Source organism: Camelus dromedarius, chromosome 33, assembly GCF_036321535.1.
Source record: "Camelus dromedarius isolate mCamDro1 chromosome 33, mCamDro1.pat, whole genome shotgun sequence".
NCBI lineage: Eukaryota > Metazoa > Chordata > Mammalia > Artiodactyla > Camelidae > Camelus > Camelus dromedarius.
This window is the reverse complement of record NC_087468.1, coordinates 6,207,892-6,232,322: the sequence shown is the minus strand read 5'-3', so window position 1 is coordinate 6,232,322 and position 24,431 is coordinate 6,207,892. Positions and strand designations below refer to the sequence as shown.

General features: G+C 54.4%; 1 protein-coding gene across 3 annotated transcripts in view; it reads right to left on the bottom strand.

The window, feature by feature from the left end:
• Positions 1 to 24,431, bottom strand: part of FHL2 (four and a half LIM domains 2) — a 47,031-nt gene that overhangs the window by 3,936 nt on the left and 18,664 nt on the right. The window contains exons 1-5 of one of the 3 annotated variants that reach the window (XM_031441021.2): positions 22,799 to 23,047; positions 13,495 to 13,676; positions 7,027 to 7,201; positions 1,073 to 1,242; positions 163 to 349 (exon numbers count right to left, since the gene is read on the bottom strand). In XM_031441021.2, the coding sequence (XP_031296881.1) occupies positions 163 to 349; positions 1,073 to 1,242; positions 7,027 to 7,201; positions 13,495 to 13,650 (688 nt within the window). In that variant the 5' untranslated portion in view covers positions 13,651 to 13,676; positions 22,799 to 23,047. Of the gene's footprint in view, positions 1 to 162; positions 350 to 1,072; positions 1,243 to 7,026; positions 7,202 to 13,494; positions 13,677 to 22,512; positions 22,572 to 22,798; positions 23,048 to 24,431 lie in introns of those variants that run through there. The other 2 variants (XM_031441022.2, XM_010991883.3) reach the window with 2 other exon arrangements.

Sequence of the window (24,431 nt, the reverse complement as noted above, 5' to 3'; positions counted from 1 at the left end):
GTGAGTGAGAGGGGAAGTTGTGACCTGCGGAAGTGCTCCGGGTGTGACAAGGGGGAAAGCTGGCTGTTCCCAACCTCGATGGGGGGCCCTGAGAGTCTAAATCCATCAACAGATTCACAGCTAAAACCTCACCCCCGTGTCGACCTGCGGGCGGACACTCACCGCTGATGGGGTTAGCGCACCCGGCACACTTCTTGGCGTACAGGTCGCAGAAGCAGCCCAGGCAGTAGGCGAACTCGTCTCGGGAAGTGAAGCGCTGGCCGGACAGCGGCTTCTTGCAGGCGGCGCACACGAAGCACTCCTTGTGCCAGGGCTGCTCGCGGTAGGTGACGCCCCCGCTGGTGATGGGCTGGGGGGGCAGAGGGGGACGGTCAGTGGCCACAGTGGCCCCTCCTCACCTGGGCGGTCACCTCTGGAGGATGAAGGTCCTGCTCATGTTCAAAGCCCCTGAGAAACTGCAGCCACCCCTCTGCGCCCCTTCCCCAAGCTCCCCCGGCCTCTGATGGGACGTGGTGTCAGGGCTCAGACGTCTGCTGGGTGTCGGGGCAGCACCGCCTCCTTGCTGGCCGGAGGGTGAGGGGTGGGGAGACTGCAGCTCAGAGACTGGGATCTGATCCTCCCCCTGCCAAGGGACGAAAGGATGAGGCGCAGATCAATGCACTCAGAGGAGGGGGACTCAGGAGCAACGGAATTCTAAACAGTAAAGAAAAGCAGAGCTGAGAGAGGAGACCAGGGAGAAAGCCTGGAGGAAAATCAGCAGCATGGCGCCCTGGGAAAGGGGTGTGTGGCAGGGCGCCCCAGCCACAGCTCAGGAGGTGCAGGGGACACAGCCCGGCTGGGTCCCTACAGTGACCCAGCGAGTCCTGCAGCTGCAGGGCCCAAAAGGTATGAGGGAGGGGACACTCTGGAGGGCACAGATGGGGACAGGAAGGCAGGAGGGAGATGCCTTCCCCGCCACACACCCCCCCGGAGTTGGAAGTTTCCTTTCTTTAACCCAACGGCCCCCTGGCAGTCGACTGGACGGAAGGACGGCAGACAGACATGCGAGGCCCGGGGAGGATGAGGCACCCACCTTCTGGCACTGGACACACTGCAGGGCGTGCTGCTCCTCGTAGCAGGGCACGCAGAAGTTCTGGCCGTCCTTGGGGATGAAGCTCTTGGTTCCGATGGGCAGCTGGCAGCCGTGGCAGACGAAGCAGGTCTCATGCCAGCTGCTGCCCCTGTATTCCATCTTGCGGGTGCCTGGCCGAGTCGAGGGAAGAGAGAGGCGTTAACCACCGGCGGGAGGCGGGGAGAACCTGCGGGAGCTCAGAGCGCTCCCAGGCGCGCCTCTCCGTGGGAATCATCCCTGTTCTGTGCGGGGCGGGGACTGGTCCTCGTGGGGCCCTGCCACACACCAGCTCCTGGAACCGCATCTGAACTTCCGCGGTATTTATTTGTTGGCCAGGGAGATTTTGGACATTAAATGAGGAAATATTTGTCTATCCCTCAGCACTGCAAAATTACAAGGAGGCATCTGGCAGAGATGGTACTAATCCTGCAGAGCGTGAATTTGGAGCACAGAGACCTGTGGATAAACACCCATCTGGTTCTCAGAGGGAGGGAAATGGGGGGTGTAACTGAACCCAGAGTCTCACACCTGCTTTAGCATCACTCGCCTGACGCAGCCGGCTGTGTGGACCATGCTGAGATGTGGACCCAGCTGGGCACTTGTGACAGACTGTTCAGCCTGCTGAGCCCCAAATGTTACCTGGCTCCTTACGGGAAAGTGTGGCCACCCCCTGGGAGCACTTAAGGGACGGGCTACAGCAGGAGGGGCACAGAAGTCAGACTCAGCTCGGATCAAGGAGCAAGGGGGATGAGGCCAGAAGCAGGGCTGAGGCCAGGGTGGCCTCGCTCTGGGACAGCTCAGGACGCACAGCACAGGCGTCTGTACACTAGTCTTCAGCGCCAAGACTGCGACTGAAAGGTAGAAACGACAGGCCAAGGGCTGCATTTCTGCTGGTTGGAAGGCTGGTGAGGTGACGTCCGTCTCTCCAGGGTCATGATGTGGTTGTTTCAGCAGATGTCACTTTGGGGTCACTTTGCCAGCTTCACGAATTTGCTGTTGCCAGTCACCACCTCCCACCAAGTATACAGAACACTCAGGGTATGTGTGCAGGTGCTGGGGGTGTGTCGGGGCATTGGGGGGGGGGGCACACGGTGATCTTCAAAACTATGGAATTCAATCATGGGGCGATGAATCCTGAAAATGAGGTAACTTACACTGGGCAATTCAATTTCAAGTAAAACCGGTGGAAGGATTTTGATATAAATCCTAGAGTGATTTTCCTTGGTCTCCGGGGCTTGGTTCTACCAGGCACACCTTGGTCAGTTGCTCTTTTAACCTCCGACCCCTCTGATCATGCAGCCCAGAAACCGAAGGATTTGTCAGCGAATACAGGACGATCGTGATTGTCACTAAAACCCCAAGCCAGACCACGTAAGTGCCTTCTGCATGTCCTGGATGACAGTCTTCTGTCGACTGCAGTGCTCAGGGATCGGTTCCGTCCTGGGGAGGGCACCTGCTGGCACCCCTAGCCCCAGGTTGGGGTGGGGCGCACACCTGAGGCGCCGTAGACCATGAGGTCATTACACAGCGTGGCCAGCAGGGGGCGGCAAAGCTCCTCCTCCTAACGACCTGCGGCTTCGGAGCCTCCCAGAAGGAGTCCGCCTCCTGGAGGAAGGGGTGTCTTCTGATGTAGAGAAGCAAGTGAGGAGCCAGAAGCCTGGTGCAGGGCTGGTGGCAGCTGAGCCTGCTGGGGGCCGCGGGGCACCTGCGCGCAGGGCTCAGTGTCTGCAGGCGAGGACGGCACGCGATGATGTGGCGGTGTGCGCGGCGGGCCAGCTGTCCCCTCCGTACCTGCCCCTGGGCCTCATCTAAACGCACCGCGCCAACGGTCAGCACTGCTTTCCTCTCAGTTTGGTTGCAGCACCTTCTAAAATCAAACCAAGGAAGGAAGCTAGTGCTCTGGTCTAGCCTTTATTCCTTTTTTGGTTTTAAAAAAGCATCTCGTGCTTGCATGCTTTTCCTTCTTCGTCGTCATCTTCTGCACACACCAGGCCTTCTCCTGACACCCTGCCTCTGGTCCACTCCCCTGGCCAGAATCGCCCTCTCCTGACTCTCCACCCGTGGGCTGAAATCAGCTCGTCCTCCAAGGTGATCTCCCAAGGGCCCCATTCCTGGCTGCGGGCTCTGGGCTCTGCCTCCCTCCCAGCAGGTCCCAGCCAGGCTTCTCCACCTTTGTACCTAAAAATCCCAAAGGCAGAGACCTTGTGACGCACATCCCTGGGGTGGAGGCCCCGTGTTGCCAGAATCAAGAAACGTCTTGGAAATCTCAAGGATTTTAGGAAAATTTCACGTTCTACTCTAAGATATATTTGTCTTCATCAAAAATGCCAGTTAACATTTTTCTTCCCAAACTGGGATTTCTAGACTGTTGGCCTGGGAAGCTGTACCTGTCCCCACACGCGGGGCCCATCACTCGGGGGCTGCGGTCAGTCTCCCCGCAGGCACTGGTGCTGCAGAAAGGGGGCCCTGTCTGGCCCGACTATCCACACCTGACAGCGTGTGTGGTTGAGCTGACTCTCCCCAAACATTACCTCAAGAGGTTGCCCCCTGGACCATCCGGTCATCTAAAGGGGCTCCCTGGGGCTCCTCGCTCAGTGACAGCGTTCAGGACTGATGTCTGCTGAACTGTGGGGCTGCAGCACCCAGCCACCGTTTCCCAGACTCACAGACAAGAGAGCAGGACTTCCTCGGCACAGGGACCTGGCAGTTGGAGACCCCTGCCTGCAGCCCGCCCAGCACCCTGCCCTCACTGCTGTCCCCCCACAAGGAGCCTCGTGCCCCAGTGTGTCTCAGCCCGTGACCTCACTGTGCCACTGGCCACTCCTGGCTCCAGGCCTGCCGTCTGCAGGCCACCCTATTCCAGGACACTATGCAGGTGGAAAGTTCACAGGTCCAGGAAACATGCCTGTTTCCACATCGTGGTCTCCTCGCCAGAAAGATGAGAGAAGGCAGTCCTCAAGACCCTCCCCAGTGATGACCCCCCACCCCAGGCTGACTTACTTTGAGTCCAAAAAGGTCCAGCAAACGAGACATCACAGGTTTCTCCCAATCTGTGTGCCTGTAGGACCACCTCCCCTCGGGGGTCCGAATGACCATCCTCTGCTTTGGTCCTGTGGCTGATGGCTCCGGTGCGGTAGGGATGTGGGGCGACCTGGTTTGTTTCCCCGACGTCTCCTTCACTTGGCTCCACCCCTGCACCCCCACTTCTCCAGGAAAAGTGAGAAACACATGAGTTTTTCTTCCTGGCTTTCCTGTTTTGAGGCTCTGATGTTCCACTGGTTCCTGATCCAGAGGGAGGAAGAGGCCCACATCTCAGAAGCTGGTCTGACAGTGACTCATGGAAATGACTTTGCCATCTCAGTCCAGGGCCGCTCAAGACTTTCCACACTTAGCACTGCTGTCCGCACCCCACCTGGGAGCCGTTGAGACCCATCCGGGAAGCCTCAGCCCTCGGCCCTCCGCCTGCCACCTTCAGAACCCCTGCTGTCACCTGCGGGCCCTGAGGCCTGGTCCAGAGGCCCCCGGCTCAGAGCTGGAGCTGCGGGTCGGCTGTTTAAACTTGTGGTTCTTCACCGGTGAAATGAGTTGGGCAAACCTCAAGGTCATTTTGGCTCCACACTGTTGATGCTTTTGCAGTTTCCTGTTGTGGGACTGAGCCCCGTTCTCCTCACAAGTGCCTGGGCTGGGCTCTCCTCCTTAAGGCTCATGCAGGGCCCCATCGCCAGATGCACAGCCACCCCCTTGGAGCCTCGGTGCTTCTCCTGCAGGTGGGCCATCCACCAGTGCCTGGGGCTCTAGTCTGGGCCTTGGGGCCTGGTCCTCAGCCCACTACCCCACCACCAGGAAGGATCCCGAGGAGCAGAGGGGGCAGGACCTCATGTAGAGGGCAGGACACGGCTCAGGAGCGAACCAGCCACCCCGGAGGAGGGACACGGAGGGCTGGGGGGAGCAGGACCAGAGCCCGCCTGCGCTGCGGACAGGAAGTCCGCGTGCTGGGAGGTCGGTGGAGAGAGGCTTGAAGTCACCAATAGAACTTTCTTGGGCTCTTCTCATGAAGAGCTGGAAAGATTTCATTTGTTTTTTAATTAATTTTGCGGTTCCTGTCCTGCCAGGACTGCCGGCCAGCCCAGCACTGTGTGGCTTTAGTTCTCACCGCGCTGTGGCCACATCTGGGCCCCCGTTTCGAACATGCTCTGCGTTAACCTGACTCTGGGAGAGACCTTCCCGCCTGGTCTCCAGCCCCGTCTTCCCCACACGCCCAGCAGCCCGCAAGACCTTGTCTGGGTTTTTCAGTGTGGCTGTTACTTTTCCAATGTATTAACCAGAGCAACGTCGTAGTGATAAGAAACCACTTACTGAAGGCCTAATGATCTCCCTGCCTTTGTAAAAATTACTATTTCTCATTTAATATATCTTCCTAAAATATCACTTCCCGCGTGTCTGTCCAGTATCTCTTCCCTGCCAAAAACAAAGCAAACCAAAAATAAAATAAAACTCCGGAGCTTGGCAGTCAGTCTTCCACTGACGAATCAGGAGTCTGCCTCTAAATTAGCCCTAAAGCCTCGCTCCTTCTCGGTGTGACCCAGCCCCTGCGTGCGGTGTGGGGACTCAGCAGGTACTCTGGCTTCTAGAAACTGACAGTCCCTCTATTGAAGTCAAAAATTCAAAACTCTCACCTGAAGTCCCTCCTGCACACCTTGTCAGTGCCTTCACAAATACAGAGAATTTTAAAAATCGTTTTTAAGGGGCATTTCTTTGTATCCAGCTCCGTTCACCAACATAGTGAAATGAACTCCTTTAAAAGTACATTTGAAAGCTTGATGTATTTGACATTCCTTTTAAGCACCTCAATAAAAAACCGGACCTCCGGTTCTTAAGGAATTGTTGCTGGAGTGAATTAAACCTAATAAACACGATGAATCATGACATAGCTTAACTGTCAAACAATTGACACAGAAAGAAAATTCCAGTGTAAAACCACAAGCCTAAATCGCTTATTCAACAGCACACTTTCAGTCAGAATCGTAAGGTTAATTTATTCTTTAGACCAATGTTTTTTAAACTTCACTCATACTTTTATCAGATCATTTAACATAATATTATTGCGCTGGGTTGGATCCGCTATAAAATGTGCAGCCTTAATTCTAAACTTCCCTGGGATTAAAGGAAGCGTATCTACCAGAGAAGTTGCCTTGAGGTTGGACACCTTCCCTGCGCAGCTGCGTCAAGCTTCCTGAGAGCTGGGGGCCCGGCCTGTGCCCCCCACACCCTGGGCAGCCTGAGCCTGACTCAGGGTCTACAGCCCCAAAGACTGGCAGTGGTTTTAGGTGGCCCTCCAGTGGGGATGCCAGATTAAAGGGGCCCCAGATCAGACGGACACTAAAAAATGAGCTGAAATTCTGATTTACCTGGAAATCCTGTATTTTATTTGCTAAATCTGGCAAGTCCAAGGTCCGGGCACCCCTCACTGGTCACGCAGAGGACATCCCTGACCCTGTGTGGCCAGTGAGCATCCAGGGTCCAAATCTTAGGTTCTTCTCCATGGTTACCCTTCTTGCCCTCACTCTGTGTCTAACAAGGTTTATTTTTTAAATCCCACCTAGTATTTTTATCCACTCTGTTTTTTAAAATAAAACACTCCTCTCTCAAACCAACAAACTAAGGACCCCCCGCCGAAAAAAGCAGCCCCATCCTCCCCATCAGCAGACATGTCCCCATCCTTGGCACCCGCCCCGGCTGTGGCCAAGTCTTCAGGAACGGAGCCTGCAGCAGGGCAGAGGGCCCGCTGGGTCTCCAGCTCACTGCTCCCCAGCGCCCAGCCCAGCGCCCGCTCCAGGAATTCAAGGAGTAGAGATCACACGGTGGTGCGGGGGGCGGGGGCGGCCGCGATCCCCACCTGGCGTGATGGTCCCCACCTGGCATGATGGCCTTCTTGCACTCCTGGCACCTGGACGAGTACTCCTGTGAGTAGCAGTCCGTGCAGAGCAGCTGGTCCTCCCTGGCGGCGAACGGCTTGTCCACGAGGGAGCCCCTGCAGCGCGAGCAGTGGAAGCAGGCCTCGTGCCAGTGTCGGTCCTTGTAGGACAGGTCCTGTGGCCCAGAGCACACGAGACGGTGAGGGCGACCAGACCTGCCGCCCGCCCGCCCTCCCCGCCAAGCGCTTCCCTGTGTGCATGTATGTGTATGAGAGAGAGAGATACTTCTGAAAAACAAGTGGTTTTCCCTCAGGGATGGTCTGTAAGACAGGGAAACATGGAACTCATTGGCACATGTCCAGCACACAGACCCCAGGAGCCCTGTGACCTCGAGGAAGCTCAGCAAACCCAGCCGACCCGGCAGGGTGGCCGTGACCCCCGGGTGAGACACCAGCTGCAGGAATGAGCCTCAGGATGGGGCCCTGGTGGGAGGCGGGTCCAGACGGACATCCACTAGGTGCCACCAGCTGAACACTGACCCGTGGGGGCAGTGAGCTGGGCAGAGGAAACAGAGGCCCTGTTGGGAGGGGGCAGGGGGCGGAGCCTGTGTGGGGGAGGGGGCCAAGACCAAGGCCAGGGGGCAAGAGTTCCCGTCGGGCCAGACCAGGAGGCCCGCGGTCCGCAGGGAGGGCAAGTGCATCCTGGAGGCCGTGGAGGGAGGACGGACCTTAAACGGAGACAAGGGGACAGGGCTGTGTGTGACAAGGGGACAGGGCATGGGAGGAGGGAGGAGAGGGCAGATGGAAGATGACACAGAAGCCCCTGCAGGGACAGGGACGGGGACACGGGAACAGGCACCAGATGGGGGACGAACTGAGGAGACGGAGTCCACACCTCTTAGCACAGGGTGAACCCAGGAGAGGAAACCACGCCGGCTCGATGCCACCGTGGATCCCACCCGAGGAGTAACAGGAAATCTCGCTCTTGTCTTTTTAAAGGGCCGTTTCTGTGTGGGTGAGGGCACAGCTCAGTGGTAGTGTGTGTGCTGAGCACCTACAAGGTCCTGGGTTCAGTCTCCAGTACATGCATTAATATAAATAGATAAATAAACCTAATTACCTTCCCCCAAAAATAAAAAAACAAAAACAAATTTTTAACGAAAATTTCAGAAAAAAAGGGCAGTTTGAAAGTGCCAGTGTGGACGCGTACTCACTATTTACCCCAGCTCTGTCTTGGACGGGGTTACTTATCTACTGTTCTTTGTCCTCCCAGCTCTGACCTGCGACGGTCACCCATCTGTGGCCGAGGCAGAAACAGCACTGCGGGCCCCCGCACGGTCTCCCGGGCCGGCTTCCAGCTCCCAGGCGGCCCGAGCACCCGCTGCTGCCGCAGACAGTGGGGAGAACACCCTCTGCACCCCTGGGCACCCCTGGTCCTGAAACCGACCTCGGAGCTGGCGCGATGCCCGGGGCGGGCTCTGAGAGCACACGTCCTGGACCGGATGAGAGAGCCCCCAACCCAGCTCATCCCGGAATCCAAGCTGGAACACCGGTTCTCGCCCTGACACATCGTGTGTGTGTATGTGTGTATGTTCCCAGGGCCTCGACCCAAACCACAGTTACCTGAGCCAGTGATCTGCTGGCAACTCGACTCAGTTCAGGGAATTTAAAAAAAAAAATATGAACCACAAACATGGAAACACTGGGGACACTGTGGAGGGTGAGTGTCTGCGAGAAGCCTGCTTCGTTAAGTATCTGGGAGCAGAACTCTGGCCAAGCACAGAACCCTCTCAGCGCAGGACTGAGGATCCCAGCCCTGCCCAGGGCTGCTGGTTGCTGTCCTTCCCCAGATGTCAGCTCAGTTGAGTCACCGATCGCCCCTTTCCTTCAGGGCAGTGTCTCCATCGCTGGGGCTCACAGCTCCGAGCAGATTTCCAGTTCTGGGTTTTAATACCACACTAGTCTCATCTGGCTTAATTCTGTTATGTGCGAGTCCACCATGTGGTCCCCAAAGACCCCATTTAGATGCCGGAGGCACAAGGTTGGGAGGTATAGACTTGCTGACTTACTTTAAGAACTTTGAAATGTCCTAGAAATATCCAGGTTTTAAGGTTCTCTAGAGAGACAGTGAAGGGGAGAGGGAGAAAGAAAAAAATCTTCTGACGTGTCCCAGAAAAAATACCAAAGCAGATCTTGTGCACAGAAATGTCATAAATCGCAGGAAAATGTTGATAAACAATCCAAGCCGAGGCCCAAGCACTTCCTTTCCGATTTGATAGTTTTCCGGCTCAGAAACGCTCCTAATATGGGAAGGCTCCTGCTTTGCCCCAAAAGTGCCCTTGAGGAGACTCGGCTGAGCTGCGGGTGACTCGGTGGCCTGGAGGGACCCAGGGCCCTCCTCCCAGTTAACGATGGCAGTTCCGGGCAGCGGGGTCACTCATCCCCGTCTACATCCTGTCCCTCCTGGGCCGGAAGAAGTTCAATTCCCAAACCAAACATTCCTCAAATCCACGAGATTCCACCCCATACATGGATTTGCCATGTCATTTGCGCTCAGCCCTTTGCGAAGATGTCCTTCACTTTAAGACCGTCAGGGTGTCATGTTTCCAAATGCACCTACTTCCAAATCCTCCAAGATCAACGCTGACAGAAGCAGCAGCAATCACTCCACGCGGCCCCCTTGACGGTGAGCCGTTTAATTCCCACGCAGTCCCGTGAGGTCGGCAGACCCAGTTCTCAGATGTGGGGACTTGAGGCCTGTAGGTGGCGTGACTCACCCACATCACACCGCCGGTTGAGGGTGGGCCCAGGCCGCCCAGCTGAGCCCTACCTGAGCGGGCGTGGTGTCACCGCTGAAGGCTGTCCGCCTTTGTGGCCTGCCTGCAGGTGACCCCGTGGTTTTCGTGCACTGGGTTTTTCCTGTATTGCCCACTTGGTCAGCTTTGTTGTAGGATCTGAGGATCCTGCATTATTCAATTCCCTTCAGAAACAGATTTTTCCACTTATAGGAGTTTGTCTAAGTAAGTATGTGTATTTTCAGGGCTCGTTACAAACTCTGTGGACAAATTACACGGAGACGCTAAAAAGGTGATTCACTCATTAAACACTTAAAAATCACCTGAACAAATAAAGAAGGGCCGAGCTGGCGTGCTGGACTGCGAGAACGTGTTGGGAACAGCAGCTCTTCCCAGAAGGGCCCAGGAAGGCCAGCGGGAGAGGCCTGTGTCCTGCTTGAGGGCAGGACAACCAGGTTCTCCAATCCGTCCTATGTCTCCTAAACCAGCCTCGGCTGGGAGCCTCTAAAAGGGTGACAAGGCCACCTGGACTTAACCTGGGCGTGTGGACACCTTCGTCTATTTCAGGGTCTCCCAGCTGCTTTCTGTCCAAAGACCCCCAAACCTTTCTGTCTTCCTTCCAAACGTTGGCTGAGAGACTTACTGATCACAGACTCGATGTTTCCCACTTAATTCCTAGGAGGCTGGAGGAGCGGCAGACACCAACAGAGCGGCTTTTCTGGGCACAGTCCTCCCCGTCCCACGGGGCCCGGGAGACAGCAGGAGGCAGCCGCCTCTTACCCACAGCACTGACCACTGATCAGACCCGCATCTGACCTGAGAGCCCGGGCTGGGGTCCCCGAGGCTGCGGGGACGGTCAGGACCCACCGCACTGCCTCTCCGCCTCTTGACTCTGTAACCCCGGAAAGACCTCCCACCACTCGAACCTCAGTCGCTGCTCCGTAGAATGGGATGGAACGGGCTCCTCCCCGGAGGGCGTCACCTGGCGTCTGGGTCCTGCGGTTAGGGCATCTTCACGGGCCTGGGACACAGCCATCGCCGGTGTGCAGCAGCGTTTATAGCTACGCTTGGAGCCAAGCCTGAACACTAGGTTAGGACCTGCAGCTGGTCCTTTGTCCATTACTACCTCTTCCTCCTTGGAGCCCTCTCTGGACACATGCGTGGGTGGCTTTGGTGGCCCATCTGACTTCACAGCCCTGCCTGCAGAGACGCAGATGACCCAAAGTCTGTGCCAGGCACACGGCTCAGAGTTTGCTAAAGGCCCCTGATCTGTGGATGCCGGGACCACCTCTGAGCACTGGCCCAGCCTGTCTTCTCTTTACTTTCTTGGCTTTTTGAAGCCCAGGCCTTAAGTAGACCCATCCCCCAAAATGTCTGTAATCGGGCTAATAATGTATTTCGCTAGTATCCACGGGGATCTACGAAAAATTTCAGGAACAGCAGAAGGACAGAGAATCATGACATTCTGTTTGTATGACCTGTCGTCAACTAGTCCACTGGACAGAAACATGAGTGACTTCTACCGCCAGAGATTACAGCATCTCCTCGGAGAAACTAAACAGAATTACAGCACGGAACGGAGAGTCTGCATAAAAATGAAACTTAAACATAGGTGAGCTGACCACGGGAGCAGGTCCTGAAGTCCTGCTAACACCCACAGAATCAGCCTGGCCCCCACAGGCTTGCTGGGGTTTTAACTGATACACACACATCCTTCAGGGAGAGACCCGCGTGGGGCGGGGGCGCCCCTGCCCTTCTCAGACAAGAGAGGGGCCCCGGACCCGCCAGCTCGCTCGCTCTTCCAGGCCTCGGATTCACTTTCCGAAACAGGCACGTTTGTTCTGCCGTGGCTTCCTGAAAGCCAAGAAAACAGTTCCAGATATTCGAAAGCCCCAGAAGGCAGGCTCTAACTTCAAGTTCACATCTTTTTTCCTTCCAAAATGGAGAAAAAACCCATGGAAACCCCACAGACAGTGAACCGTTACCCGGGTTGAAAAGTTCAGCGTGATTAATGCCTGGCTGTGCAGGAGTCTTGTTGATTTTGGCCCCGTTTGGGGGCTTCTTGTTTATTTGCCCATAAAACATGTGCTGGAGGAAAACTCGTTTGAAGGGTCTTTACACGAAACCATGTGGAAGAAATGATCGGTGACTTCGGTTTTGCCTTTCCGTTAGCCCCCAGCCAAGGATGACGACCTCCACATGTCCAAATGTCTCCCTTAACCCTGAGCTGTTCTTTGTCAGAACGGTATCTAAACCTCTCACCCACTGATGCCTTTTTCAAGTAAAACTTTAATAAAATAACTTTTTTCCTGCCTCTTGGTTCTTCCTCAAAGTGGACTTTTTTTTTTGATGTTCCTCCAATGAAAAGTGGTAAATAGAGAGGGTGACACGTGGAGAGGCGTGGGGAGGGGGCCTGCCGCGGAGAGCAGGAGGCAGCAAAAGAGGAGGGGGCTGGAGTTCATGACACCATCAGCCACTCTTTAGAGAGCCAAGCCCTTTGTATCTACACACCCTGAGAACCCTACGAAGCAGGCTCCCGTGTTGTAGCTCCGTTTTATAAACATGCAGCTGGGCACAGAGGGGTCAAGCCATTGGCCCAAGATCACACAGCCAGTGAGACACAGAGGCAGGCTGAGACGGGGCAGCTGGGTGTCTGAGCTCTGAAGTATGGCCCAGGGGATGAGTGCAGAGGGACTAACCACATGTCAGGCAGGGCTGGAGGTCAGAAGGTGGGCACCTTTCAGATGAGCAAGACTAGCCTTTTTTTTCTTTTTTAAATGGAGGTACCGGGGATTGAACCCAGGACCTCGCGCATGCTAAGCACGTGCTCTACCACTGAGCTCTACCCTCCCCACTAGACCAGCTCCTCGTGGTTGTCCAAACCTCTGCACGTCTTACAGCCGACACAGGATGACCTGGGTCCCATTCCATGACACGTGGCTGCAGCTTGGGCTCAAGCAGCAGCCTCACACCCCCTTCATCTCTGCTTGGGGCCAAGGCTTCCTTCCTCACAGGATGGAAATTATCGCTCGACTGTCCTAGACACCAAGCAGAAACTGATGGTGTGGCCGGCTGCTGACTGCCTGTCCTCAGAGGGATGGGAGGAAAGACAGAGACAGAGGGGACAATCCTTGGACCAGTCAGAACCGCCCCACGGCAGACCTGGACCCCACTCCGCCCACAGCCACAAATTCTGATTCTCCCACCAAGAGGAAAAGAGCCCCTATTGCTCAGAAAGCCCATCGGCCTGCGGGCTGCGCCGGGTGCCTCGTGCACAGTCACTCTGCAAATATTTATCGCACAGCTCCTGCCGGGTGAGTCAGCCCGGGAGCGGGAGCCCTGCCCTCGGGAAGCGCGGGACTGGGTGGCAGGTGGCTGCTGAGATTAGGACCCCGATTCCGGGACTATGAGAAGCGGACTGAGGACGCTCAGCACCCACATCCGGGGAAAGCCCTAACCAAGGGCAGCAAACGGATGGGCAGAGACCAAGCCAGCGGGGAGGGGGCGGGGAACAGCCCACTGCAGGCTCCCAGCCCAGCAGCCTGGGGTGTCCACAGGTGATGGGGACCAGGACTCAAGCACAGACCACGCAGGGAAGCACATGGTTCTTGGGGAGCCCGGTGGTGGGGACAGGGGGAAGTGGGGGGACGGGGGCAGGTGGGGGGGACAAGTACCTTGCAGTCGCAGCCAATCAGCTTCCCGCACTCCTCGCACGTGCTGGCGAAGAGGTCCTCAAAGCAGGCCACGCAGTAGGGCTGCTCCTCCCTCAGGACGTACTTCCTGCCGAAGAGGGAGCCCTCACAGTGGTGGCAGTCGAAGCGCTCGGTCATCTTGGCACCACCGGCTTCTCAGCCACCTGCCGGGACAGAGAGAAAGGACCGGCTCCAGGCGAGCAATTAACACTCACCCTGGAAACAGTCGTAATTTTCAATGACCCTTTTCAAAAACTTAGTTGGGGGCAGTTTTGCGTTCGAGGGCATTCCACTCCTTTAAAAACCCCAATCCCTGGTGACTGTCAGAAAGTCATCTTGGTTCTGGACACAAGGCGGAGTTCACATCAGAGCCCTCAGCCCATGGGGGCGCCTGCCTGCTTCGAACGGGACGGAACCTCCCAGCTTCCGCTCTCCCCGCCCCAGAATAGCAAGGCAACATGTTCGTGTCTGTAAAAAGATTTTCCGTGAGCTTTCTGTCAGTTACGACTCATGAATTCGATTAAGAAGAAACTGCAGAGGCCCCGGAAGGGGGATGTTGGAGCTGGTTAATCGAGGCCAAAGGATCATTGTCATCTAGATGCCAGCCTCCCTGGGAGGCACCCCCCCCACACACAAGGAGAGATTCCCTGGGGCCTCGTCCCTCCCTGATGACGAGATCGTCCATCCTTCCTCCGCCCAGGTATCCAGAGAGCAGGATAAAGGGAAAGGCTGCCTTCCAGGAACCAGGATTAGCCCAGCGGGAAAAGCAGTGACCGCAGTCACCCGCCTCCCCAGACAACACCTCGCACTGCATTTTTCCAGGATGAGGTGGGCTGTGTTTGAGCAGGTGTGAGCAGGGCCAGAGGGAGACCAGAGGTTCCCCTCCCCTCCTCCTCCTGTGCCGTCCCCACACGTCAGAACTGCCCCAGGAAGAAGTCCACCCTGGGAAGACTAGGTGTGGGGGACGTGCCTCCCGGCCATTAGAAACACAGTCCACCTTCTTGAGAAATGTCTTCTCGGCTGGCAATATTCAATTTGCTAAAAGTGAAAAGTTCTATACACTGAAATCTGTAGACAGGCTGCCTCTGTAACTCTGAGCAGAGTTTCACAAACTCCAATTAAACTTGATTCCACTTTCGGTCATTTCCACCCACTTGAGAGTGAAATTCCTCAATGATTCCCTGCGAAGCAAATAAAATATTGCTGCCTGGTTTAGGAGGACAGCGATTGAGTGTTTATTCATGTTGTACTCTTGTGTACACAAGGCCCTGACAACTGTAAGCAAAGAAATGAACAACTTTCAAGCATCCATACGTGGCTGCTTCTTTGTTTACAGGACGATTGTTTTCCGGTAAGTATTAAACATGCAGCTGGACACGCGTGGCAAGACCCGTCCTCAATCGCTCTGCCTGGAGTGAAGGAAAACACTGTCTGGACGGTCCTGCGATAACATCGCAAGACGAGGCTCTCGAGTGTTTGAATTATTGTTCTGAAACCCAACATATAAACATCCCTTGTCCTAAGGCCAAATCAGATCACAGAGGCAGAAGATTCGATGCTTTCCTGTCATTAATTCCTCTGTTATCGGCCTTGGAAGTGGCTACCGTTGAGTTCACCCCGATGGAGCGATGCCCTTACAACATGCAGATTTTTCCAGTAAAGCTGCCATTTCCCTGTGGAACCAGAGGCTTCCTGCCTATTTGGGTCCCACAGATTTAAGAAAAATGAGGATTTGAAATAAGAACAAGGAAAGGAGAGAGGACCATCGCCATACGGTTTTGAAAGCTGGAAACAACTCGGCATTTGATCTATGATTGTCTGCCTCATTTTACGGATGGAAAAATGAGAGACCAGAAATATTAATGAAAACAGAAGATTCCCAGACGCGTTCCCAAACAGCCAGCTCACTTAGGAAAAACAAGCCCCGGATCTAAATGGAAAAGTGGTTCCCGGTGGGTTCGGACAAGCACAGGGCAGGCTGGGGAGAGGAAAGGCACCCAGGCTGCACCCGCCACCCCCACAGAGCACCTTCCGCTGTTCTCGAGGCAGGACCGGGGTGAGCTGTTCTCCAAGGTGATGCCCCACAGTGCTCATGTACCTGGCGGGTGCTTGCTACCTCCTCCGATTCCACGGAACCAGAGCAGCAGTCATCTAAGAGAGTGAGAACAGGCAGGGCTCGGCCAGCCAAAGCAGGACCGAGGCAGCCCCTAGACAGCGCCCTCATCACCGACACCGACTCCCGGCAGGACCAGCGTAGCTGCGACCTGCCTGGAGGGTCCAATGCTCCCATTTCTGCAGCATCAGTTCTGATGCCGGTGAACCTCCCTCCCACCTCGTTTATCTTCTCCAAGAAGTCACTGCAGTTGTAGGGATTAGGTGAGCACTTCAGCTTAACCCAGCAGGTTGGGGTGAGAGTGGAGCAGAGCACACAGACACGACCTGAACGGATTTCCAGAGACTTGCAAGAAGCACAAGCCTTGAGAGTCAGAATAAGAGGCCCCAGGCTAATGGGGAAACGAAGCGGCTCCCTTCTACCACAAAGGGTTTAAGACCAATTCTTCTTTCATCAAATGCTACCAAATAGAAAAGTCTTTTACAAAACCATGTATTTAAAGATATACTATCACTCTTAAACCTCTTTCTAATAGGAAAAATTTAGCCACAGCCTTGCATCAGACGCCCCCAATAAGTCCATTTTTAATCTTACAAAATGCCTGATTATTCATTTACTCAAGAAGCATCTGTTGAGCGGGAACTGTTACGTAAAATGCTGGAGGCACAAAGATGAGTGAGATCCAACCCCCCCCCCCCAGGCAGGACTGCAGTCTAGTGAGAACAGATACACAGTGCATATCAATCAGGCGTTGGGCTTCACGCTCGGGGCAGTGATGGGAACCTCACACGGCATCTCGGGGAGCCAGAGGAGGAGCTCAGGCTGCCTAGGGAGGTGTCATCAGTACCGGGGAAGGTCCTCCAGGTAATGCTGTGGCAGAGAGCAGAGGCCTGGAGACGGGAAACAGTGGGGAAAGCAGACACCCCAGGAAGACGGGAGGGACTGCGGCCACTCAAGAGCAAAGGTGAAGCTGAAAAGACAGAGGCCAAGGAAAGGCGGGCCCGTGGCCGTGAGGTAGACATGGATGAGTCCTGCGGGCAGTGAGTTGTGCATGTTACAACCCGCAGTGACAGAGATTTACCGCGAGACAGCTTGACCTCGTTACGTGGGGCTAGGGGAGACAAAACCAGGAGGCAATGACTCTGAAAATGTTTTCAGGGTGTCCAAGGCCATTTCTGAATCACGTCTTCAAATAAAAACAGGACACCTTGGTTCTGTAAGGATTTTTTTTTTTTACCTAATTGTGCACAGTGTGCCTCCCCTTTCGGACCCCCCGGACCCTCCCGACGGGTTACAGGTCAGCTCTGCCCATCACCAGGTGCAGACGCTGACAGCACTCTGGAGCTGCAGGCAAGGAGACACGTGGACCGAACCCAAATCCCTGTGTCTGGGAGTTCTGACCCCTCGCCCACCTCTCAACAACCAGGCTATGTGAATGTGGGTGATTTTCATCTTGGGAGATTTAAGAACTGTCAAACAAATGAAACAAACGAACGGGAGGAATAAAGGAAGTAGAGAGGGAGGAGGAGGTAGCTGGTGGGTGATGGAGAGGTAGGCGTTTAAAGCCAGGAAGTGCATGCATTTTTGTTTTTTTTTAAACCAGAAACATTTCTCGGGAATTGAGGGAGGACCGAGCTCCAGGCTTTTGGCTTGTCCTTGCTGAACAGGAGGCCAGTGAAGCCACGCGGAGTCTCGGTGAAGCATCCTTCTCAATGCTCCCTTTTTTCAACCACCTGCTCGAACCCCAAATGTCACTTTCCTCCCCGCCTCCTCGAAACCCAAGCCTTTTTCCCCATCAGCGAGCCTTTAGGAAACTCCCCGGAAAGTCGAGCCCTCAAGAGAAATCTGCAAAAATCCCCAAAGCCTGTCCTCCCCCCGGAAGCAGCCTCCGTCAGTCAGTCCCCGAAAAAGCCACCCCCATCTTTCAGTGCCACCCGCTTACCTCTTATCAACAACCAGAGCTTTTAAGAGAATTAAGGAAAGTGGCCTGTGGCACGTGGGCTCTTTTATAGAATGTATTTGAAAATGCAGTGTTTTCAGGACCACAGGACGCTGTGACCACCTGCGCACCCCCACCCCCAAACCATCAGTGCTGCGAAGGTGGGCCCCAGGATTCCTGCAGCCTCACCAGGTGACGGATGTCTTATAAATACCCAGAGAATGACTGAATGAGCGAGTAGATGGACAGCAGTGAATGTAAACATCTCAGAGCACAAACACGCGGCGGCTTCCAGAGTGGAAAGACCGAGGTTTTAGGTGAACAGCCCACTTTGCACAGCAAACCCAAAGTGTACCCGGGTCTGGCGTCCGAGGCCATTACAGTTTCTAAGGCAACAGATCCGAGCTCCAGTCTCTCCCCTCCGCCTCGGGCCCCTCTCCCCTTCCAGATAAACTGCTGCTTCCACAGCGGGTAGAATTTTTCTGATTGTGTTTGGATCTGAACCCATGTGAACCCACAGCAGAGTGCAGGATGAGGTCTGGTCAGGTCGAGGACCACGAGCCAGCCGGAGACGCCCCCAGCATCTCTGCATGGCCCTGCTCACACCCGACTCAGGCTCCAGGTACCAATGAGGCCGGTGTGTCCTGCACGGACCCGACAGCCCGGAAATCAGGGATCTGCCATCCAAAAGCAGGGCCTCTCCCACCCGGAAGGGAAACCAGGGAACACTCTGCACCCGTTTGTTTTTCTGTGGACGGAAGGGTCGAAACGCAGACCAGCTCACGCCAATGCTCTTTTCCTTTAGTCCAGCTGAACCGTTTCTTTTAAATAAAAATTTTGGTGAAAGGGGGCAGGGCGTCAGCTCAGGGGATGTGCTATTTTAAGAAATATGATCATGTATTTAGAATCCATTTGAAATCAATCTGGGGGTCGTTGTTAAGAATGACGATGCCCCTGCCGTATGTTCACGGGTGGATTTAATGAGCCTTTACTGAGTATACAGGCAGGGGATCGATTATAATTTGGTATATAAACTGGTGACTTTCAAATACTTTCAGGAAGCCTGATTTATCTATGATTATTTTAGGAAATGTTTTATATGAGAGACAATGCTTGAAGGTGAAGGGCTGTCTCTGGAATTATCTTTTGGATACTGAATAATGAAAAGACATGGGAAATGGGAAATGTTAGATTTCCAACCTTAAGACCATAAAATAAGAAGAGTGAGACTTGTTTTGATGTCCGGTAGACTTTTAAATCTGGTCAACAAAAATGTATTAAGTAAGCTCTATTTTCAGGCCCTGGGAGACTGAGATAAAACACAGTCTCTCAAGGAGTTTAGTCTAGCTCTGCCTCTGAAGAATTTAAATCAGCTTTAAGATACTATCTTGTAATTTGATCTCAAAACGTGTTACTTCCGTCTATGCAGGACAGCCTAATTACACAGGCGAGAGCGGGGGATGGCCTCAGGTCCACACTCACACGGATGTGGTGGGGTGGGGGACCCCACCCTCTCTCTTCTGCCTCCCTAGGAACGTGTGTTCCAGTTACTCTTGCTCTGTTTCCACAGGGACAAAAGGAAAAGCCCTCACTATACTTCATCCGTCTCCTCCCATCCTCCCATCCTCCCATCTCCAAAAGGTGGCTCACTGTTCTTGTCTGCTGCCTTCCATCTGTCCTGACCCCTACCTCCACTAAAGACCAGCCCCACCCCGTCCTCAAAATCCTGTTCCCCGCGGTGTGTCTCTAGCACAACCATCAGGAACCTGTCACGACAAGTGTGAACATCTCCCGCCACTCCCTTCACTGACCTGCTAATTAGGTCCAAAAGTTGTACCATCAAACACAGACAGAACTGTTTTCTTGAAACCAAAATATGTACAGACTTCAAGGGTGCCCTCTGACACTGATTTCATTTACCCATAAAGACAGGGCAGCTACTGCTCTGATTGGCACAGACATCACCTGCCTCTCTTAGTACCACACACCTAAAGGAGATGTTTAGGTCACAGACTGAATCAGAGCAGGACAGGTGTGGGCTACAGAGGACAAGGAGGGTGACACGTGATGTCCAAGTTCAGAGGAGCCCATGAGAACTGGACGAGTGATGGAGAGACCAGGGGCTGCCCCAAACCTGTCCTCAGAGATGGGAGAGGGCCCCCAGATTTACAGTGAAAGGACAGGAGGGACCACCAGGAGCAAAGGAGCAATGGAAACTTCAAAAAGCAATACGGGGAGGCTGTGGGGAGAAGTCTGAAGCAAAATTACTGGGGAGCCATAGTAGTCAGGCTTCTCCAGAGAAACAGAATGACTAAGATATATATATATATTTATATATTTATTCATATATAATATATATATAATAAGAAGATACGATATGTATAATAAGAAGAGGTTTACTATCAGGAATTGGCTCATATCTGAGATCTGGACTCTGGAAGCCCAGGAGAGCTACCCTGTGGTTCGAGTCTGAGTCTCAGGGCCTGAGCACTGGGGGCCAGCGCTGGAAGTTCTACTCTAGAAGCTGACAGGCTCAAGACCCAAGATGCGCTGGTGTTTCTGTCTGTGTCTGGAGCTGGGAAAGGACATGTCCCAGCTCCACGGTCAGGGAGGCGGAATTCCCGCCTCTCAGCCCTTTGAATTTACTCAGGTCTTCAGTGGATGCTGGGAAGGGGGACTTGGTCTACCGATTAAAATGCTCATCGCACCCAGAAGTACCTTCACAGACACACCCAGAGATAATATCTGTGTCTTGGCACCTCGGAGCCCAGTGGGGTTGACACAAAATTAACCATCACAGGGGCTCACATCGAAAGCCACCATTCAGGAAAAGAAGGGCCGTTCATGTGACTCACCCTGAGATCTCAATGCCAGCTTGGTCTCCAGAAGACCGGGCTCTCGGCCACTAGAGAAGGGACCGTGCATCTGATTCAAGGTGGTCATTTTCAGTAAGTGGCCTCTCAGCCTAAACGCACGTGACAAATGTGGCTCTGATAAAACTCGCATAATAAACCACACAGGAAGTATCCAATGTCCCTGTTCGCCGGAGCTCAGAGAACTTGGTATCTCACGGTGCTGAGTCAGAGCAGCTCACCTACCCGGCCCCCTCGCTGATAATGCACCCTCAGTGCAGGAAAGGCAGAGAACCCAGGCCTCCTGAGCCCAGTCTGACTTTTTAAAGTAACCTGCTGAGCCCTTTTGTCTACAACTCAGATTCCTTTCAGCACTGGAAGCTTTTTAACCAGAATCTTGGGTGAAAGTAGGCAGCAAAAACCTCACTAAAATGTTCAGGTGAGACCCCCCCACAGCTTAATGGTTAGAACTCAGGCTCTCGAGTTTGTCTGGGGCCAGATATCGGCGCCAACATTCATAGGCTGGGAAACCTTGAGAAAAGCTTCTTTGATCTCTCTGTGTGGCAGTTTATCTATAAAAACAAGGCTCACACCAGAGCTGCATCCCCGGCTTGTGATGTGCAGTCTTCACAGCGACCCTGCCAGGAAGCCAGCATCCCTACCTGTACTCTCCAGCGGTGCAAACTGAGGCACCACGAGATGAGGTGACTTGGCCAAGACTGCACGGCTCGTGGCTTAGGGACATGGATGTGAGTCCAGCCCAAGCACACTGGCTGGCAGGTCACGCCTGCCTCCAGGAGCGTAGGGAAATGAGGCAGCCATCTCGGTGCCTGGAAGTGCCTGGCCGGTCAGAAACCAACGTAGCCCTGATGAATACACAGCTGTGCCGAAGCGTGGGAAACACGCCACGGTGATAAACACTGTGGAAACCCAATTCTATACATTAATTGATAATTCTGAAAAATTCAGGGTGAAAAACACTATGAAAAAATATATATAAATGCACAATGAAACGTCCTTCACTGTTTGGTTTCATGTGAGTTTCACTGTCAGAATTCCTGTACTTCCAGACTTGCCTCAAGTGTGTTTAAGTCTAAATCACCTTCAGGAGACCAAACCTCCTCACTCTAACATATTATTACAAAGCTCACATAAGCAGGGTGAGCGCCAAGTGGGGAGAAGTATTGGACACTGTGTCCTGATCGGGTTATCCGGATCAGAAGCCCCAGCGGTGATTTACTGCCTTCCTAGTGCCTGCTGCAGCATCTCATTTAACCGGGTTATTCAGACTACTGGGAATGGAAACCCAGATGGGGATCTGAAAGTAAATAGAACTGATTTTCATTTAAAGCCTAAACATTAACTCTTTCTGCGATTTCAAATATGCTGATATCACACGAGTGCAAAAGTGCAATTTAAGATGTGTACATTTTTTTGTTTAAAATACCCCCCCCCTTTTTTTTTTATCATGGTGGCTCAATTTTTTAATTTCCCTAGCGGTCCACGCCTGAGGCTACCGCAAGCTCACTCCTTTCTACTGCGGGGAAACGCCCGGGCGCCCACTGCGACCCGCGGCCAGTGCCCGGGGGCCACTGGCCTGGACCCTCCTCTTCAGATGCCGATCAGACGTCTCTCCAGGATGGGGCGAGGGGAGGGGGCGGAGTCCCTCCCACCTAAGGTACCCCTGTGGTGCAGCTCCCCTCTCCTGGGTCCTCCTACAGCTCTGCTTCCCTGGCCCCAGGTGTCCCCCACCCACCCACTGCCGTACTCCCTTTCCCACCCCCACCCCCCAAAGCCTGGCTCCCCCACTTCAGTCTAACCCACTGCCAGATTCCCCTCTCCTGGGTGTCCCCCTCACTGCACAGCTTCTCAGGTTCCGCACAGCCTGCTTCCCTGTCCCCTGGTCCCCCACCTCCAGGCTCCCCGGCCCCCTGGTGCCCCCACCCACAGGCTCCCTGGCCCCTGGTCTCTCCCCTTCCTCCCTCCCCAGTCCCCGGAGCCCCCTGCCCCTCGCTCCCCTGTCCCCGAGCTCCCCCTCCCCGGCTCCGCTGTCCGGGCCTGGGCGGCGGGTCCCAGCCGGGCTGGAGCGCACTCACCGCGCGGCTCTCTCTCGGACGCACGGCGGCAGCGGCGGCGGGCGGCCCGCGGGGACAGGCGCGCCCCGCCCCGGAGAACCCCGCGTGTCATTTGACCAAATAAGGAGACGCTCGCTCCAGGCGCGGGCGGGCTCCCGGGGCTCAGGTCGGCGCTGGGACCCCGGCCCGGCCCTTTGTCTGCCGCGGGCGTTCCCTCCGTCCCCGCGGCTTCCCGGGCGCGGGTCCGGGGCTCCGCGGGTCCGGTCGGCCGGAGGTGCGGGCGCGGCCGGGGAGGGAGGCCACTTACCGGGTCTGCGGGAGCGGGTTGTGCGCCCGGGGTGGGTGTGCGCGGGGCGTTTCCGCGGACCCTCCCTGCAGCCCTCGGCCCAAGTGAACCGGCAGATGCAGGAAGAATGGGTAAGGCCAGGTCTTTGTCCCGCTGCGGAGGGGACAGAGAAGGTCCAGCCCCCCGCACTCCAGGCCAGAGGGCTCTCTGGGCGTTCTGTTGTCCCCTCCAGGGCGGGAGAACCCAGCTGAGGTGGAGAAAGCGCCTCCCACACGCAGAGCTCAGGCCCCGAGCCCCGAGCCCAGCCTGGTGGATGAGGGCACCGCCCGGCCGGGCCCGGGGCTGGGGGAGGGCGGCGGGGAGGGAATCGCTGCTCCGGAGTGGGTGGCCAGCCTCTACGTGCAGCCGGGGTGCGGATGGGCAGGTGGGCCGCGGGCAGGGGTGTCACGGCCAACATCAGCCGGCCTCTGAAAAGGAGCAGCTGTTCCATCGCTTTCTCTGGGTTGATGCTCAGTGTCTGGTGGTGTTTCGGAGGCTCCGCGTAGGTCTCTGTCACGGAGTCACAGAACTTGAGGGCCGTCCTGTTAGGTACCACCCACTGAGATCTAGCTCTCAGGGCGTCTCATTCCATCCTCGCCCCTTGAAGGGAAGGATTAATACCTCGGTTTTATGGTGAAGAAATTTCAGCTCAGCGAGGTCTGCTCAAGGCCCCTGAGCAATGGTTATGCAGCTGCGATTTGGCCTGGAGTCCGTCCAAGGCAAAGCCCTGTATCTCACAGGGCAGAAAAGGCCCCTGGCCCCATCAGTCACTCCAGGGCCCTCAGGGGGCTGACACCTGAGCCCCCAGAACTGTGTGTGGTGAAGCCAGCTCTCCCTCCCTGGTGCCCTCCCTGCACCTCGCAGAAAGGAAGTGTGGGCTCTGGGCCTGATTCCCCACCTGCAGTCAAATCAGCCCCATCGTGAAATCGAGAGCAAACTGTTGAAAAGCCTTTCCCCGCTGACTGAGCTGGATTTGATGTCTGTGTGGCTGCAAATTACAAAATGGTCTTGTTCTCACATGCTGACCCCACTGCTTCAGTCTGTGAAAACAAGCTGAAAAAATAATGAAACGGTAATTTCTGCATTTGTCTTCTTTCTGCTTTCTTTTGGCTTACTTGATTTTATTTTATTTTTTTAGCTTTCTGAATTCAATATTTAATTCATTAATTTTAATTTTATTTTTATTGATATAGTTATTTAGTTCTATATGTTTTTTTCTAATAACTATTTTAGTTGTGTCACACTGATTCTAGTGTGCTGTGTTTTCTTTATTATTATTTTAAGAAATCCTACAGTTTAATTTTGTGTATTTCCTTTGACCTAAAAGATAGAGGAACATATTAAATGACCCTTTAAGGATGTAATCAGCAAAATCCAGACACTGGAAGCAAATTCACTGAGTCTCTACAATAATATTGCTAAAAAAAAAAAAAAAGAAAAATCAAAAACAGAGAGGTGGAGGAGGAAACTAACAGATTAAAAAGAGTTAACTAACTGCAGTGAATGGATGGACCTTAGAATCTGAGTCAAAGAACACAATACTGAAAAAAATAAATTTTCATGAGACAATCTGGGGAAATGTGACAATAACAAATGATGACATCGAGAAATTAAT